This window comes from Somniosus microcephalus, chromosome 33, assembly GCF_052327205.1.
Source record: "Somniosus microcephalus isolate GS21.2 chromosome 33, FLI_Smic_1.0, whole genome shotgun sequence".
NCBI classification, from domain to species: domain Eukaryota; kingdom Metazoa; phylum Chordata; class Chondrichthyes; order Squaliformes; family Somniosidae; genus Somniosus; species Somniosus microcephalus.
This window is the reverse complement of record NC_141019.1, coordinates 35,958,737-35,977,773: the sequence shown is the minus strand read 5'-3', so window position 1 is coordinate 35,977,773 and position 19,037 is coordinate 35,958,737. Positions and strand designations below refer to the sequence as shown.

The 19,037-nt window shown below is 50.7% G+C and overlaps 1 protein-coding gene across 1 annotated transcript in view; it reads left to right on the top strand.

Annotated features, from left to right (window-relative positions):
* The window catches only part of LOC147097166 (prolow-density lipoprotein receptor-related protein 1-like), a 325,180-nt gene that overhangs the window by 251,188 nt on the left and 54,955 nt on the right, over nt 1–19,037 (top strand). Inside the window, 6 exon segments of the mRNA XM_085972535.1 lie at nt 3,769–3,888; nt 4,304–4,417; nt 6,651–6,803; nt 13,363–13,485; nt 14,572–14,688; nt 17,101–17,229. Of these exon segments, the coding sequence (XP_085828661.1) occupies nt 3,769–3,888; nt 4,304–4,417; nt 6,651–6,803; nt 13,363–13,485; nt 14,572–14,688; nt 17,101–17,229 (756 nt within the window).

Below are 19,037 nucleotides of genomic sequence, written 5' to 3'. Positions count from 1 at the left end.
GTCAGTGTTTGACAGCTTCAAACAGCTGTGAAACGCTGATATTTCATCTGTCAAAAGCTCTTGACAGATGAAATGTCAATCTGTGACGTCGCCTGTTGCCGGGTGGCCCTTAATTGGCCTGCTGAGCCCGCTGGGCGGGCTTTACAAGGTCAATCAAGTCAAAATCATGTGGGTTGGCTGCAACTCGATGGAGGCGGGTCGACAACCCCGAAAGTTGTCGTCCCGCCTCCTCAATGAAAATCCAATCCATTCTTTCTGTATCCACTCTATCGAAACCTTTCAGAATTTTAAAGACCTCTATTAGGTCACCCCTCGGCCTTCTCTTTTCAAGAGAAAAGAGACCTAGCCTGTTCATCCTTTCCTGATGAGTATGACCTCGCATTTCCAATAATGCCCTTCTCTGCACCCTCTCCAGTGCCTCGGTATCCTTTTTATAATATGGCGACCAGAACTGTAATAATAATAATTCAACTTTATTGTCATTGTACAATGCACAAGTACATGAACAACGAAATGTGATCTTGCAAGCTCCCATGAGTCCAGTACAAATAACATTAACATTAAACGTAAATAGCACCGTCCTGGGAGAAGCAAAGCCGCTGCGTCTGTGCGCGCCGCCATTCCATTTCCACCATTCCTCCTGTCCGACAATCTTCAGCCCAACGCCCGGGCCTGCTGACCAGCCGCCCCTCCCGGGGCTCCTTCCGTGACCTTCTCACCAACCGCCCTTCCTCGGGGCTCCTTCCGTGACCTTCTGCACCTGGTCTTCCACTGATGGTCACCCCTCCAGGTACTAACCAGGCCTGGCTCTGCTTAGCTTCCAAGCCTTGCCAGTGACCCTGTCCCTAGTCCCAGTCACAGTGCTCCCAAGTGTGGTCTAACCAAGGTTCGATACAGGTTTAGCATAACTTCCCTACTTTTCAATTCTATCCCTCTAGAAATAAACCCTAGTGCTTGATTTGCTTTTTTATGGCCTTGTTAACCTGCGTCGCTACTTTCAGTGATTTGTGTATTTGTACTCCGAGATCCCTTTGCTCTTCTGCCCCATTTAGATTCCTATTTTCCAAGTAATAAGTGACCTCACCATTTTTCTTACTTTAAATCCCACGGATTGAGGATTGTTTTCTGTCCGTTAACCAGAGAGTAGGGTCATTTTCGGGTTGGCGGGCTGTAACTAGCGGGGTACCGCAAGGATCAGTGCTGGGGCCTCAGCTATTTACAATCTATAATCAATGACTTAGATGAGGGGACAGAGTGTAATGTATCCAAGTTTGCTGACGATACAAAGCTAGGTGGGACAGTAAGCTGTGAGGAGGACACAGCGAACCTGCAAAGGGTTATAGACAGGTTAAGTGAGTGGGCAATAAGATAGCAGGTGGAGTATAATGTGGAGAAAAGGTTATCCACTTTGGTAGGAAGAATAGAAAAGCAGAATATTTTTAAAAAGGTGGGAGACTAGTAAATGTTGGGGTTCAGAGGGACCTGGGTGTCCTTGCACATGAATCACTGAAAGTTAACACGCAGGTGGGGCAGCACGGTGGCATAGTGGTTAGCACTGTTGCCTCACAGCGCCAGGGACCCGGGTTCGAATCCGGCCTCGGGTGACTGTGTGGAGTTTGCACATTCTCCCCGTGTTTGCGTGGGTTTCCTCCGGGTGCTCCGGTTTCCTCCCACAGTCCAAAGATGTGCGGGTTAGGTTGATTGGCTATGATAAATTGACCCTTAGTGTTAGGGGGGATTAAATACGTGGGGTTACGGGGATAGGGTGGGATATGTGTTGGTGTAGGGGTTACGGGGATCGGGTGGGATATGTGTCGGTGCAGGCTCGATGGGCCGAAATGGCCTCTATCTGCACTGTGGGGTTTCTGTGATTCTGTGAGGTGTAGCAAGCAATTAGGAAGGTACTGTAAATGGTATGTTGGTCTTTATTGCAAGGGGGTTGGAGTATAAGAGTAAAGACGTCTTACTGCAATTATATAGGGCCCAGATTTGGTCCCCTTACCCAAGGAAGGATATACTTGCCTTAGATGGAGTGCAACGAAGGTTCACCAGATTGATTCCTGGGATGAGAGGGCTGTCCTATGAGGAGAGATTGTGTAGAATGGGCTGATACGCTCGAGTTTAGAAGAACGAGAGGCGATCGCATTGAAACATAAAAGATTCTGAAGGGGGATTGACAGGGTAGATGCTGAGAGGCTGTTTCCTCCCTGGCTGGAGAGTCTCGAACCAGGGGTCACAGTCTCAGGATAAGGGGTCGGCCATTTAGGACTGAGATGAGGAGGAATTTCTTCACTCAGAGGGCGGTGAATCTTTGGAATTCTCTGCCCCAGAGGGCTGTGGAGGCTCAGTCGTTGAGTATATTCAAGGCTGAGATCGATGGACTTTTGGACTCTAGGGGAATCGAGGGATATGGGGATCGGGCGGGAAAGTGGAGATGAGGTCGATGATCAGCCATGGTTTTATTGAATGGCGGAGCAGGCTCGAGGGGCTGAATGGCCGACTCCTGCTCCTAATTCTTAAGTTCTAACACATCACCTGTATATTTTTACCATGGAAGTTATTTGTGTCTCTCAGTAACTTTATATCACAGAAATCACAGAAACCCCACAGTGCAGATAGAGGCCATTTCGGCCCATCGAGCCTGCACCCACACATATCCCACCCTATCCCCGTAACCCCACGTATTTAATCCCCCTAACACTAAGGGTCAATTTATCATGGCCAATCAACCTAACCCGCACATCTTTGGACTGTGGGAGGAAACCGGAGCACCCGGAGGAAACCCACGCAAACACTGGGAGAATGTGCAAACTCCACACAGACAGTCACCCGAGGCCGGATTTGAACCCGGGTCCCTGGCGCTGTGAGGCAACAGTGCTAACCACTATGCCACCGTGCTGCCCATGGACTAGAATACAAGGGGTTTAAGTTATGCTGCAGCTACACAAAGCCCTGGTGAGACCACACCTGGAGCACTGTGAGCAGTTCTGGGCACCACACCTTCGGAAGGATATATTGGCCTCGGAGGGAGTGCAGCGTAGGTTTACCAGAATGATACCCGGACTCTAAGGGGTTAAGTTACGAGGAGAGATTACACAAACTAGGGTTGTATTCCCTGGAATTTAGAAGGTTAAGGGGTGATCTGATCGAAGTTTTTAGGATATTAAGGGGAACTGATGGGGTGGAGAGAGCGAAACTATCTCCGCTGGTTGGGGAGTCCAGGACTAGGGGACATAGTCTAAAAATTAGAGCCAGTCCTTTCAGGAGTGAAGTTAGGAAACACTTCGACACACAAAGGGTGGTAGAAGTTTGGAACTCTCTTCCGCAAACGGCAATTGATGCTGGGGGGGTCAATTGTTAATTTTAAATCGTAGATTGATAGATTTCTGTTAACCAAAGGGTATTAAGGGATACGGGGCAAAGGTGGGTATATGTAGTTAGGTCGTAGATCAGCCATGATCTCATTGAATGGCGGAACAGGCTCGAGGGGCTGAATGGCCTCCTCCTGTTCCTAATGTAACAGGCTCGAGGGGGGCTGAATGGCCTCCTCCTGTTCCTAATGTAACAGGTTCGAGGGGGCTGAATGGCCTCCTCCTGTTCCTAATGTAACAGGCTCGAGGGGGGGCTGAATGGCCTCCTCCTGTTCCTAATGTAACAGGCTCGAGAGGGGCTGAATGGCCTCCTCCTGTTCCGATGTTCCTATTAAGGACCCGTCTGTTGCCAGTGTCAATTTCAATGTTTCGCTGTATATATTTTCACTGCTTTCAGACAATCGAAAATGCAAGAAAGGCTACAAGCGATGCGTGAACAGCCGCTGCCTCCCGAATGTGAAGTGGTGCAATGGACTGGATGACTGTGGTGACAATTCAGACGAAGCCTTCTGCAACAGTGAGTGACGTTATATTTTACACAGTGTCTCATCCCCTGCTCAGACCGCCCCCACGCTTGAGCAGCATTGGCTATCGTTATGTAGCTAGTCTTTACACAGCGAGGTCCAACAGACAGGAATATCAGTAATTGGGTTTAATCCACACCCCGGTACTGAGGGAGTGCCGCACTGTCGGAGGGGCGGTACTGAGGGAGTGCTGCACTGTTGGAGGGGTAGTACTGAGGGAGTGCCGCACTGTCGGAGGGGCGGTACTGAGGGAGCGCCGCACTGTCAGAGGGGCAGTACTGGGGCCTCTTCCTGTTTCAATGTAACAGGCCCGAGGGGCTGAATGGCCTCCTGTTCAGATGTTCCTACCTCAGTTCTGTATTGTCGCAGTTTGCCGTCACTCAATCAGTATTTCATTTTCCGTTGCAGAAACCATGTGCACTGCCGATGAATTCCGATGCCGGGATGGAACCTGTGTGGGAAACTCGACTCGGTGCAACCAGATTGTCGACTGCATCGATGCGTCCGATGAGATAAACTGCAGTGAGTAATACACCAGTACTCTCTGCTTCCCAAGTTATCAGTCAGCCAGCAAACGAGAGCCTTGGCTGGTGATTCTTCTTGATAATTGAAACTGCCTTTGTAGTGGTGACATTTAGTTGAAGGCGTCAGCCATGGCTCAGTGGGTAGCGCTCTCTCTCACCTCTTGAGTCAGAGGGTCGTGGGTTCGAGCCCCACTCCGGAGACTTCAGCCCCATAGTCCAGGCTGACATTCCCCGGTGTCAGTACTGAGGGAGTGCCGCACTGTCGGAGGAGCGGTACTGAGGGAACGCAGTACTGAGGGAGCGCTGCACTGTCGGAGGGGCGGTACTGAGGGAGCACCGCACTGCCGGAGGTGCCGATTTTCAGATGAACCGTTAACCCGAGGACCCATCTGCCCTCTCGGGTGGACGTAAAAGATCCCGTGACCACTATTTTGATGGGAGCAGGGGAGCTCTCCCCGGTATCCTTCAACCAACATCGCTAAAAACCAGATTATCTGATCATTACCGCATTGCTGTTTGTGGGAGCTTGCTGTGCACAAATAGGCTGCTGCGTTTCCTACATTACAACAGTAACTGCAGTTCAAAAGAAGTACTTCATTGGCTGTAAAGCGCTTTGGGACGTCCTGAGGTGGAGAAAGGCGCTATATAAATGCAAGTCTGTCTGCCTTTTAAACTAGCACATCTCCCTTGGCATTGCTCGATGTGTCTACAGTGGAGCTGCAATGCCACCTAGTGGCTGGAGCTGCCAACCTGCGTGTGACCAAGACCTGTTTACATAGGAAATTCCCCTAACAACTAATTGCAGTGGGCCATATCTTGCTGGAGTGGGTTATCTCGTGGCCCGCACCCTGCAGATCAAAATATTTTTTGCGCGATTAACTTGCTGGGAAGTGCGAGCTGGTAACCAGGGCATCTGGGATCTTGGTGAACGACCGTCTGTCGTCTCAAACAAAACAGGATTTAGGGATCGAGGAACGCGGAGAAGGGGATAGGGTGAATTGGAGACCAATCAGGTTGAGAAAGGGAAAGTGGGAAAGAAAGATTGGATTAAGAGCGAGAGAAAAAAACTTCATATCAGACATGTTTAAAATCTCCAACAACAATTGACTACCTGCAGGAATGAGATTCAACAGTTTTAGTTCGGTTCATAGAATTATGGTAATTTACGGCAGAGAAATCGGCCATTCGGCCCCTTGTGTCCGTGCCGGCCGACAAAGAGCGATCCCACCCTAATCCCGCTCTCGGTCCGTAGCCCTGTAGGTTACGGCACTTCGAGTGCATATCCAAGTACTTTTTAAATGTGATGAGGGTCTCTGCCTCTCCCACCCTTTCAGGCAGTGAGTTCCAGACTCCCACCACCCTCTGGGTGAAAAAAGTTCTCCTCTAATCCTTCTACGAATTATTTTAAATCTATGCCCCCCTGGTTATTGACCCCTCTGCTGAGGGTAAATAGGTCCTTCCTATCCATTCTATCTCGGCCCCTCATAGTTTTATACACCTCAATTAAATCTCCCCTCAGCCTCCTCTGTTCCAAAGAAAACAACCTCAGCCTTATCCAGTCCTTCCTCGTAGTTGTTCACTTCCTGGGCCAGCGAGGTTGATTGGCGTTTCATTAAACCGTTAGCCCGTCGTTACGTACGCGCTCTCTAACCTTCGGCGGCGAGTGCAATGAGCAAATCCAGCAAGTTCTTGGAAAATAACAAGAACGTGAAGCCGGTTGCGCGGAGCTGACTGGTGCGGGGGGGGGGGGGGGGTGGTAATCGACCGGCGGGTTATCATAGAAAGTCACAGCACAGAAGGAGGCCATTTCGGCCCATCATGTCCACGCCGGCCAACAAAGAGCGAATCCGGCCTAATTCCCACTTCCCACCTCCTGGTCCGTAGCCCGGCAGGTTAGAGCATCCCAAAGTGCGCAACCCAAGTACTTTTTAAATGTGGTTAGGGTTCCTGCCTCTAGCACCCTTTCAGGGTTCTGGCGGCTCGCGGCATATCGTCTCGTACCCCTGAAAGTAGCCGGACGCTTTGAGCGTCAATAGTGGCACACGTCAGTCACACGCCGACATTTTTCCAGCAAGGTTTGGCCCATTTGTAAATTTTCGGTGATAAATGTGTGAAGCATATGCGCAAGATGACTTTTTTTATTAACACGTGATGCAGACGCTTTAACTATCAAATGTAAGGGCTCTGGGGAAAAAAAATTGAGAGCGTTTCTCCCTTTGTTTCCCGCGCAGCTGGGATCACTGATTGCACTCACTACTTCAAGCTGGGCGTGAAAGCGGACTCCTTCCTCAAGTGTGAGACGACGTCACTCTGCTACCTCCAGTCCTGGACTTGTGATGGTTCCAACGACTGCGGAGATTATTCCGATGAACAGAACTGCCCGGGTAAATGTCTTTCAAAAGTTGACTTCCTTTCCCTTCACAATATATATTAATGATCTAGACGAGGGAACTAGATGTAATATCTCCCAAGTTTGCAGACGACACAAAGCTGGGTGGGCGTGTGTGCTGTGAGGAGGATGCCGAGAAACTCCAGTATGATTTGGACAGGTTGGGTGATTGGGCAGATGCATGGCAGATGCAGTATAATGTGGATAAATGCGAGGTTATCCACTTTGGGGGCAAAAACAGGAAGACACGTTATTATCTGAACGGCAATAGATTGGGAGAAGGGGAAGTGCAACGAGACCTGGGTGTCCTTGTGCACCAGTCGCTGAAGGTAAACATGCAGGTGCAGCAGGCAGTTAAGAAGGCAAATGGTATGTTGGCCTTCGTAGCGAGAGGATTCGAGTACAGGAGCAAGGATGTCTTGTTGCAGTTGTACAGGGCCTTGGTGAGACCACACCTTGAGTATTGTGTGCAGTTTTGGTCACCTTATCTGAGGAAGGATGTTCTTGCCATGGAGGGAGTGCAGCGAAGATTCACCAGACTGATACCTGGGATGGCAGGAATGACGTATGAGGAGAGATTGGGTCGATTGGGCTTATACTCGCTGGAGTTTAGAAGAATGAGAGGGGATCTCATTGAAACTTATAAAATTCTAACAGGACTAGACAGACTAGATGCAGGAAGGATGTTCCCGATGGCGGGGGAGTCCAGAACCAAGGGGTCACAGTCTAAGGATAAGGGGTAAGCCATTTAGGACAAAGATGAGGAGGAATTTCTTCACCCAGAGAGTGGTGAACCTGTGGAATTCACTACCACAGAAGGCAGTTGAGGCCAATTCATTAAATATATTCAAGAAGGAGTTAGATATATTTCTTAAGGCTCAAGGGATATGGGGAGAAGGCAGGGACAGGGTACTGAGTTTGGATGATCAGCCATGATCTCATTGAATGGCGGAGCAGGCTCGAGGGGCCGAATGGCCGACTCCTCCTTTCTTCTATGTTTCTATGTCCTCCTCCAGCTCCTACAACCCTCCCTATCTCTGTAACCTCCTCCAGCCCCTACAATCCTCCCTATCTCTGTAACCTCCTCCAGCCCCGACAACCCTCCCTATCTCTAACCTCCTCCAGCCCCCTACAACCCTCCCTATCTCTGTAACCTCCTCCAGCCCCCTACAACCCTCCCTATCTCTGTAACCTCCTCCAGCCCCCTACAACCCTCCCTATCTCTGTAACCTCCTCCAGCCCCCTACAACCCTCCCTATCTCTGTAACCTCCTCCAGCCCCCTACAACCCTCCCTATCTCTGTAACCTCCTCCAGCCCCCTACAACCCTCCCTATCTCTGTAACCTCCTCCAGCCCCCTACAACCCTCCCTATCTCTGTAACCTCCTCCAGCCCCCTACAACCCTCCCTATCTCTGTAACCTCCTCCAGCCCCCTACAACCCTCCCTATCTCTGTAACCTCCTCCAGCCCCCTACAACCATCCCTATCTCTGTAACCTTCTCCAGCCCCCTACAAACCTCCCTATCTCTGTAACCTCCTCCAGCCCCCTACAACCCTCCCTATCTCTGTAACCTCCTCCAGCCCCTACAACCCTCCCTATCTCTAACCTGCTCCAGCCCCTACAACCCCCCGAGATCTCTGCGCTCCTCCAATTCTGCCCTCTTGTGCATCCCCCGATTTCCATCGCTCCACCATTGGCGGCCGTGCCTTCAGCCGCCTGGGCCCTAAGCTCTGGAATTCCCTCCCTAAACCTCTCCGCCTCTCTCTCTCTCTCTCTCCTCCTTTAAGACGCTCCTTAAAACCTCCCTCTTTGACCAAGCTTTAGGTCACCTATCCTAATATCTCCTGATGTGGCTCGGTGTCAGATTCTGTCTGATTTACGCTCCTGTGTAGCGCCTTGCGACGTTTTACTACATTAGAGGCGCCGTATAAATGGGAGTTGACAGTGTTGTTCCCAGGCCGACTGGTTTCAGACGGAAACTGAGCCAGGTGCAGTTATGAGTTAGTTGGTTGCGTCTCCAGCGGAGCTTATTGTGAATCGCCTTTACACTCGCTGTTTAATCGTACCTTGTGAATGAACTTCAATATAGATAAGTGTGAGGCAATACATTTTGGTCAGAAGACTAAGGAGGCCACTTACACCGTGGCAAATAAATGTCTAAACGGGGTAGCGGAACAGAGGGATCTGGGGGCACAGATACACAAATCATTAAAAGTAGTGTCACAGGTTAATAAGGCCGTTAAAAAAAGCCATTTCTAGCAGATAGAATTGAAAAGCAGGGAAGTTATGTTAAACTTGTATAGAACCTTGGTTAGACCCCACTGGGAGCACTGTGCACGGTTCTGCTCTCCGTATACCTTGGTTAGACCACACTTGGAGCACTGTGCACAGTTCTGGTCTCAGTATACCTTGGTTAGACCACACTTGGGGCACTGTGCACAGTTCTGGTCTCCGTATACCTTGGTTAGACCACACTGGGAGCGATGTGCACAGTTCTGGTCTCCATATACCTTGGTTAGACAACACTTGGAGCACTGTGCACAGTTCTGGTCTCCGTATACCTGGGTTAGACCGCACTTGGAGCACTGTGCACAGTTCTGGTCTCCGTATACCTTGGTTAGACCACACTTGGAGCACTGTGCACAGTTCTAGTCTCCATATACCTTCGTTAGACCGCACTTGGGGCACTGCGCACAGTTCTGGTCTCCGTATACCTTGGTTAGACCACACTTGGAGCACTGTGCACAGTTCTGGTCTCCGTATACCTTGGTTAGACCACACTGGGAGCGCTGTGCACAGTTCTGGTCTCCATATACCTTGGTTAGACCACACTGGGAGCACTGTGCACAGTTCTGGCCTCCGTATACCTTGGTTAGACCACACTTGGAGCACTGTGCACAGTTCTGGTCTCCGTATACCTTGGTTAGACCACACTTGGAGCACTGTGCACAGTTCTGGTCTCCATATACCTTGGTTAGACCACACTTGGAGCACTGTGCACAGTTCTGGTCTCCATATACCTTGGTTAGACCACACTTGGAGCACTGTGCACAGTTCTGGTCTCCATATACCTTGGTTAGACCACACTTGGAGCACTGCGCACAGTTCTGGTCTCCGTATACCTTGGTTAGACCACACTTGGAGCAATGCGCACAGTTCTGGCCTCAATATTATAAAAAGGATATAGAGGCACTGGAGAAGGTGCAAAAAATGATTGACAAGGATGATACCAGAACTGAGAGGTTTATAACTATCAGGGAAGACTGAACAGGCCGGGGCTTATTTCTCTAGAAAAGAGAAGGCTGAGGGGTGACCTGATCGAGGTCTTTAAAATTACGAAGGGGGTTCGATAGGGTAGACGTAGAGAAGATGTTTCCACTCGTGGGGGAGACCAGAACTAGGGGCCATCAATATAAGACAGTCACTAATAAATCCAATGGGGAATTCAGGAGAAACTTCTTCACCCAGAGAGTGGTGAGAATGTGGAACTCGCTACCACAGGGAGTGGTTGAGGCGACTAGCAGAGATGCATTCAAGGGGAAGCTGGATAAACACTCGAGGGAGAAAGGAATAGAAGGATAGGGTGATAGGGTGAGATGGAGTTGGGGTGGGAGGAGATTGGTGTGGAGCACAAACACCGGCAAGGAGCACTGCTGCCGAATGGCCTGTTCCTGTGCTGTAAATATTGTGTAATACCTGTCTAGACTGACAGACCAACATTGGGCTTGTTCTGTGGAGTCGGGAGCTGCCTTGTGGTGTTATGAGAGGGTTTAGGGACGATACAGCGTAACAGAGCACTTGCTGTTCCACTTCTCAGAACCGCTTTTGAATCCGGGCCAGGCAAGTGGGACAAAAGGCTCCTCTCTCTGGTTTTTGCCTGTTGCGAATCCTGAATCCACTGGAGTTCGGGTCATGTCCGTTCAGTGCCCAGTTGTTGTTAATGCAGAGCTGGGTTCAAGGTCATAATTTCAACAACAAAAAAACTTAATTGCCTTTTAAGAAATCTAACTTGTTGCGCAGTTCCATGGAATCTCAAATACCATAACTAAAATTTAAACCAGTACACCGGCGCTGCAATCTTGTACTGCATACCTCCGCAAATATAACTAGAAATTTTAAGTCCCCTTTTTCAGATGTTGACTGTGCACGGGGGAAGATATATTTCCAAGTCGGGATGGTGTGTGGCTCGAGAGGGGAACTTGGAGGTGGTGGTGTTCCCGTGCGCCTGCTGCCCTTGTACTTCTAGGTGTTGGAGGTCGCGGGTTTGGGAGGTGCTGTCAAAGAAGCCTTGGCGAATATCAAAGAGGGGTGGGAAGGGTGGGCGGAGTACAAAGATGGGAGGGAAAGCAGTGAGTGAGGAGGACATAAAAAAACCTGCAAAAGGACATAGACAGGCTAAGTGAGTGGGCAGAGATTTGGCAGATGGAATATAATGTTGGAAAGTGTGAGGTTATGCACTTTGGCAGAAAAAAATCAAAGAGCAAGTTATTATCTAAATGGAGAGAAACTGCAAAGTGCTACAGTACAAAGGGATCTGGGGGTCCTGGTGCATGAAACACAGAAGGTTAGTATGCAGGTACAGCAGGTGATCAGGAAGGCCAATGGAATCTTGACTTTTATTGCAAGGGGGATGGAGTATAAAAGCAGGGAAGTCTTGCTGCAGTTATACAGGGTATTGGTGAGGCCACACCTGGAATACTGCGTGCAGTTTTGGTTTCCATATTTAAGAAAAGATATACTTGCTCTCGAGGCGGTTCAGAGAAGGTTCACTCGGTTGATTCCGGAGATGAGGGGGTTCACGTATGAGGAAAGGTTGAGTAGGTTGGGCCTCTACTCATTGGAGTTCAGAAGAATGAGAGGCGATCTTATCGAAACATATAAGATTGTGAGGGGGCTTGATCGGGTGGATGCGGTGAGGATGTTTCCACTGATGGGTGAGACTAGAACTAGGGGGCATAATCTTAGAATAAGGGGCTGCCGTTTCAAAACTGAGATGAGGAGAAACTTCTTCACTCAGAGGGTAGTAAATCTATGGAATTTGCTACCCCAGAGAGCTGTGGAAGCTGCGACATTAAATAAATTTAAAACAGAGATAGACAGTTTCCTAGCTGATAAGGGAATTAAGGGTTACGGGGAGAGGGCAGGGAAGTGGACATGAGTCTAGATCGGATCAGCCATGATCCTATTGAATGGCGGAGCAGGCCCGAGGGGCCGTATGGCCTACTCCTGCTCCTACATCTTATGTTCTCCCCAATGTCCTGGGGCCAATATTTATCCCTCAACCAACATCACTTAAAAAAGGAGAGATCTAGGACCTAAGCTCTGGAATTCCCTCCCTAAACCTCCCCGCTTCTCTCTCTCCTCAAAACCGACCTCTTTGACCAAGCTCGCGGTCCTAATATCTCCTTGCATGGTGTCGGATTTTTTAATAATCGCTCCCATGAAGCGCCTGGGGACATTTTGGCTGCCTTTTTTTATTCGTTCCTGTGTTGTGGGCGTCGCTGGCAAGGCCAGCATTTATTGCCCATCCCTAGTCGCTCCTTGAGAAGGTGGTGGTGAGCCGCCTCCTTGAACCGCTGCAGTCCCGTGTGGTGAAGGTACTCCCACAGTGCTGTTAGGGAGGGAGTTCCAGGATTTTGACCCAGCGACGATGAAGGAACGGCCGATATATTTCCAAGTCAGGATGGTGTATGACTTGGAGGGGAACTTGGAGGTGGTGGTGTTCCCATGCGCCTGCTGCCCTTGTCCTTCCAGGTGGAAGAGGTCGCGGGTTTGGGAGGTGCTGCCGAAGAAGCCTTGGTGAGTTGCTGCAGTGCATCTTGTAGACGGTGCACACTGCAGCCACGGTGCGCCGGTGGTGGAGGGAGTGAATGGTTAAGGTGGTGGATGGGGTGCCCATCAAGCGGGCTGCTTTGTCCTGGATGGTGTCGAGCTTCTTGAGTGTTATTGGAGCTGCACTCATCCGGGCAAGTGGAGAGTATTCCATCACACTCCTGACTTGTGCCTTGTAGATGGAAAGGCTTTGGGGAGTCAGGAGGTGAGACACTCGCCACAGAATACCCAGCCTCTGACCTGCTCTTGTTGCCACAGTATTTATGTGGCTGGTCCAGTTAAGTTTCTGGTCAACGGTGACCCCCCAGGATGTTGATGGTGGGGGATTCGGCGATGGTAATGCCGTTGAATGTCAAGGGGCGGTGGTTAGACTCTTGCTTGTTAGAGATAGTCATTGCGTGGCACGAATGTTACCTGCGACTTAATCAGCCCAAGCTTGAACGTCGTCCAGGTCTTGCTGCATGTGGGCATGGACTGCTTCATTATCTGAGGAGTTGCGAATGGCACTGAACACTGTGCAGTCATCAGCGAACATCCCCATTTCTGAATTTATGTTGGAAGGAAGGTCATTGATGATGTGTAAATGATGAGTTGATGCGAACGGGTGGCTGCAGAATGTAGGATTTTTTTGTGGGGTGGGTGGTGTGTGTGTGTGGTGGTGGGAAGAATGTCAAGTCAGTGGATTTTCCTTTCGTAATTCTGTCGTGTTGCTGTTTTGCAGATCTGAAGAAATCCAAGTGTGATGTGAACTACTTTGTTTGCCAAAGTGGGCGTTGCATCCCTGCCACCTGGGTGTGCGATATGGAACACGACTGTGAGAAGGGGGAGGACGAGTCCCATTGTCGTGAGTATGCCTTCCTGCCTTTGTAGAGTGCAGGTTTATGGTAGGAAGCCAAATTCAGCCCCCTCGAGCCTGTTACATTGGGAACAGGAGGATGCCATTCAGCCCCCTCGAGCCTGTTACATTAGGAACAGGAGGAGGCCATTCAGCCCCCTCGAGCCTGTTACATTGGGAACAGGAGGATGCCATTCAGCCCCCTCGAGCCTGTTACATTAGGAACAGGAGGAGGCCATTCAGCCCCCTCGAGCCTGTTACATTAGGAACAGGAGGATGCCATTCAGCCCCCTCGAGCCTGTTACATTAGGAACAGGAGGAGGCCATTCAGCCCCTCGAGCCAGTTACATTAGGAACAGGAGGAGGCCATTCGGCACCTCGAACCTGTTCCATTAGGAACAGGAGCAGCCCATTCGGCCCCTCGAGCCTGCTCCGCCATTTAATGAGATCATGGCTGATCCGATTTAGGCATCAACTCCACTTTCACGCCCGCTCCCCATAACCCTTGACTCCCCTGTTGCTCATCAATCTATCGCTCTCTGTCTTGAATATACTCGACAACTGTGAGCCTCCACAGCCCTCTGGGGCGGAGAATTCCAAAGATTCACCACCCTCTGAGTGAAGAAATTCCTCTTTATCTCGGTCCTAAATGGCCGACCCCTTATCCTGAGACTGTGACCCCTGGTTCTAGACTCTCCAGCCAGGGGGAAACATCCTCTCAGCATCTACCCGGTCAAGCCCTCTTAAGAATTATATCTGTTTCAACGAGGTGGGGGTCTGACCAGACTTGCGGAAGGGGGGTGGGTGGGGGTTGGAATGGTGACGTAAGAAAACTGCTAGGCACTTGGTCCTAAGCGTTAAACAAAGCTTTAATCAACTGTTTTACAACATGGAGGTCTAGTTGTGTCCTTCACTAGTTCCTGTTAAGAATGTCCTGCGCAAACTGGGCTCGTGCCCGAGTATTTATACTCTCCCTGGACAGCGCCATCCGCAGGCCGCTCAGTATTATTTCATAAGTCTGTCATGAATGACCGATTCATGTCAAACGGTGAGAGAGCTTGTTGGTGATGGTCCGCCTCCTTCTGTCTCCCCCAGATAAGTTCTGCACCTACTCCGAGTTCGAGTGCAGCAACCACCGGTGCATCAGCAGCCGCTGGGCGTGCGACGGCGCCGACGACTGCGGTGATGGCTCGGACGAGGACAGCCGATGCGGTGAGTGCCCTTTTGCCCCCCCGAGTCGGAGCGGGCGGAGGGATGGCTGAAATTCCGCCTGGGTGTACATCGTTGCCGATTATTTATGCAGCGGGGGAAATGTGAATGGGATGTACACAGTCGGCATCTCTATCTCTGTAACCTCCTCCAGCCCCCGACAACCCTCCCTATCTCTGTAACCTCCTCCCGCCCCCTACAACCCTCCCTATCTCTGTAACCGCCCCCTACAACCCTCCCTATCTCTGTAACCTCCTCCAGCCCCTACAACCCTCCCTATCTCTGTAACCTCCTACAACCCTCCCTATCTCTGTAACCACCTCCAGCCCCTACAATCCTCCCTATCTCTGTAACCTCCTCCAGCCCCTACAACCCTCCCTATCTCTGTAACCTCCTCCAGCCCCCTACACCCCTCCCTATCTCTGTAACCTCCTCCAGCCCCTACAACCCTCCCTATCTCTGTAACCTCCTCCAGCCCCGACAACCCTCCCTATCTCTGTAACCTCCCCCAGCCCCCTACAACCCTCCCTATCTCTGTAACCTCCTCCAGCCCCTACAACCCTCCCTATCTATGTAACCTCCGCCAGCCTACAACCCTCCCTATCTCTGTAACCTCCTCCAGCCCCTACAACCTTCCCTATCTCTGTAACCTCCTCCAGCCCCCTACACCCCTCCCTATATCTGTAACCTCCTCCAGCCCCTACAACCCTCCCTATCTCTGTAACCTCCTCCAGCCCCTACAACCCTCCGTATCTCTGTAACCTCCTCCAGCCCCCTACAACCCTCCCTATCTCTGTAACCTCCTCCAGCCCCCTACAACCCTCCCTATCTCTGTAACCTCCTCCAGCCCCCTACAACCCTCCCTATCTCTGTAACCTCCCCCAGCCCCCTACAACCCTCCCTATCTCTGTAACCTCCTCCAGCACCTACAACCCTCCCTATCTCTGTAACCTCCTCCAGCCCCCTACAACCCTCCGAGATCTCTGCGCTCCTCCAATTCTGCCCTCTTGCGCATCCCCCCGATTTCCTTCGCTCCACCATTGGCGGCCGTGCCTTCAGCCGCCTGAGCCCCGAGCTCTGGAATTCCCCCCGTAAACCTCTCCGCCTCTCTCTCTCCTCCTTTAAAACGCTCCTTAAAACTTACCTCTTTGACAAAGCATTTGGTCTCCTGTCCTAATATCCCCTTAAGTGGCTCGGTGTCTAATTTTGTCTGATTTACGCTCCTGTGAAGCGCCGTGGGATGTTTTACTACGTTAGAGTGCTGTATAAATGCAAGTTATTGTTACCCTGAGAATGTGGAACTCGCTACCACAGGGAGTGGTGGAGGCGAAGAGCACAGATGCATTTAAGGGGGAAGCTGGATAAACACACGAGGGAGAGAGGAATAGAAGGATATGGTGATGGGGTGAGATGGTGTAGGGGTGGGAGGAGGCTGGTGTGGAGCATAAGCAAGCAATTAGGAAGGCAAATGGTACGTTGGCCTTTATTGCAAGGGGGTCAGAGTATAAGAGTGAGGAAGTCTTGCTCCAATTGTACAGGGCCTTGGTGAGACCACACCTGGAGTACTGGGCACAGTTATGGTCTCCTTATCTAAGGAAGGATATACTTGCCTTGGAGGCGATGCAACGAAGGTTCACTAGATTGATTCCTGGGATGAGGGGGCTGTCCTATGAGGAGATCGAGTAGACTGGGCCGATACTCTCTGGAGTTTAGAAGAATGAGAGGTGATCTCATTGAAACATACAAGATTCTGAGGGGGATTGACAGGGTCGATGCTGAGAGGCTGTTTCCCCCCTGGCTGGAGAGTCTAGAACCAGTGGTCACAGTCTCAGGATAAGGGGTCGGCCATTTAGGACTGAGATGAGGAGGAATTTCTTCACTCAGAGGGCGGTGAATCTTTGGAATTCTCTGCCCCAGAGGGCTGTGGAGGCTCAGTCGTTGAGTATATTCAAGGCTGAGATCGATAGATTTTTGGACTCTAGGGGAATCGAGGGATATGGGGATCGGGCGGGAAAGTGGAGTTGAGGTCGATGATCAGCCGTGATCTCAGTGAATGGCGGAGCAGGCTCGAGGGGCCGAATGGCCGACTCCTGCTCCTGATGTTCCTCTGGTTGGGGGTGGGGCAGGGGGAGGAGTGGGTCAAGGAGAGGCGGAATTCTACAAAGTAGAACAGGACACGCAATAACCCCCCTGTGTCAAAGCGGGCTTGCTCACCTCTTTCGGGGTTTTGTGTGCCGCGCGCAGGAAGATCCACTTCTCGGTCGCCGTCATTTGGGTGCACGTCTCCGAGTGGCACTCGCTCTGCGGATAACCAGAGAGAAGTCACGTCATTGAATGGCGGAGCAGGCTCGAGGGGGCCGAACGGCCTCTCTCTCTGTGCGGTAAAATTCAACCTGCTTCTTTGTTCTTGGCCAGAATCGGTAACGTGTGCCCCAGGACTGATGAAGTGCTCCGGCTCTCACATGTGCGTTCCAAAGGCTTGGATGTGCGACGGGGACAAGGACTGCCCGGATGGAGCGGACGAGAGCGTTGCCGCCGGCTGTGGTAGGTGACACGGACCAGTTTATTTTTTCTTTGAAAAGGAAGGGTCGCCAGTTTGTGTCAATTATGAAATGTTGCATTATCGTAATCAGAATAATCATAATCAACTTTATTGTCATTGTTAGTGTACAAGTGCAGTACAACGAAATGTAGGCTTGCGGCTCCCGAGAGTGTACATTTAGATTAAGACATTTAAACATTCAGCATTCATTTGGCTTGTAATACATTAACATAAATATAACCATAATAAAGTGCATTGGCAGATGTGCAGGCTTTAGAGTTTATTTGTGGAGTTCAGTAGGATGACAGCCCTGGGAAAGAAGCTGTTCCTAAATCTGGTCGTACGGGTGCGAATGCATCTGTAGCGTCTCCCAGATGGCAGGGGGGCGAACAGACTGTGGCTGGGGTGGGTAGGGTCTTTGATGACGGTCCGTGACCTCCGTAAACAGCGTTTCTGGTATATGTGCTCTATGGTCGGTAGCCAGGTGCCGGTAATGCGTTGGGCAGTTTTGACTACCCGCTGCAGGGCTTTCCGGTCATGGTAGCTACAGCTGCCATACCACACTGTGATACAGTTCGTCAGGATGCTCTCTATTGTGCAGCGGTAAAAGTTAGAGAGGATCAGGGGTGACAGGTTACATCCCTTCAGCCTCCTTAGGAAATATAGGCGCTGCTGGGCCGCCTTCACCAGAGAGGAGGTATTGAGGGACCAGGAGAGGTCTTCCGTGATGTGGACTCCGAGGAACTTAAAGCTGTCCACCCTTTCCACCACAGCCCCATGGATGTGGATGGGGGTGTGACTTCCGCCTTTAGACTTCCTGAAGTCCACAATGATTTCTTTGGTTTTCTTGATGTTAAGGGCCAGGTTGTTATCGGCGCACCACTTCCTGTCGCCGAATCCCCTCACCATCAACACCATTGACCAGAAACTTATCATGCAACAAGACCTGGACGACGTTCAGGCTTGGGCTGATAATTGGCAGGTAACAATCGTGCCGCAGAAGTGCCAGGCAATGACTATCTCCAACAAGCGAGAGTCTAACCACCGACCCTTGACATTCAACGGCATTATCATCGCTGAATCCCCCACCATCAACATCCTGGGGGGTCGCCATTGACCAGAAACTTAACTGGACCAGCCACATAAATACTGTGGCAACACGAGCAGGTCAGAGGCTGGGTATTCTGTGGCGAGTGTCTCACCTCCTGATTCCCCAAAGCCTTTCCACCATCTACAAGGCACAAGTCAAGGAGTGTGATGGAATACTCTCCACTTGCCTGGATGAGTGCAGCTCCGACAACACTCAAGAAGCTGTATCACAGTATGGTATGGCAGCTGTAGCTCCTATGACCGGAAAGCCCTGCAGCGGGTAGTCAAAACTGCCCAACGCATTACCGGCACCCGGCTACCAACCATAGAGCACATATACCAGAAACGCTGTTTACGGAGGTCACGGTCCATCATCAAAGACCCTACCCACCCCAGCCACAGTCTGTTCGCCCTCCTGCCATCTGGGAGACGCTACAGATGCATTCGCACCCGAACGACCAGATTTAGGAACAGCTTCTTTCCCAGGGCTGTCATCCTACTGAACTCCACAAATAAACTCTAAAGCCTGCACATCTGCCAATGCACTTTATTATGTTTATGTTAATGTATTACAAGCCAAATGAATGTTGAATGTTTAAATGTCTTAATCTAAATGTACACACTCGGGAGCCGCAAGCCTACATTTCGTTGTACTGCACTTGTGTACTAACAATGACAATAAAGTTGATTATTATTATTATTACCATCCAGGACAAAGCTG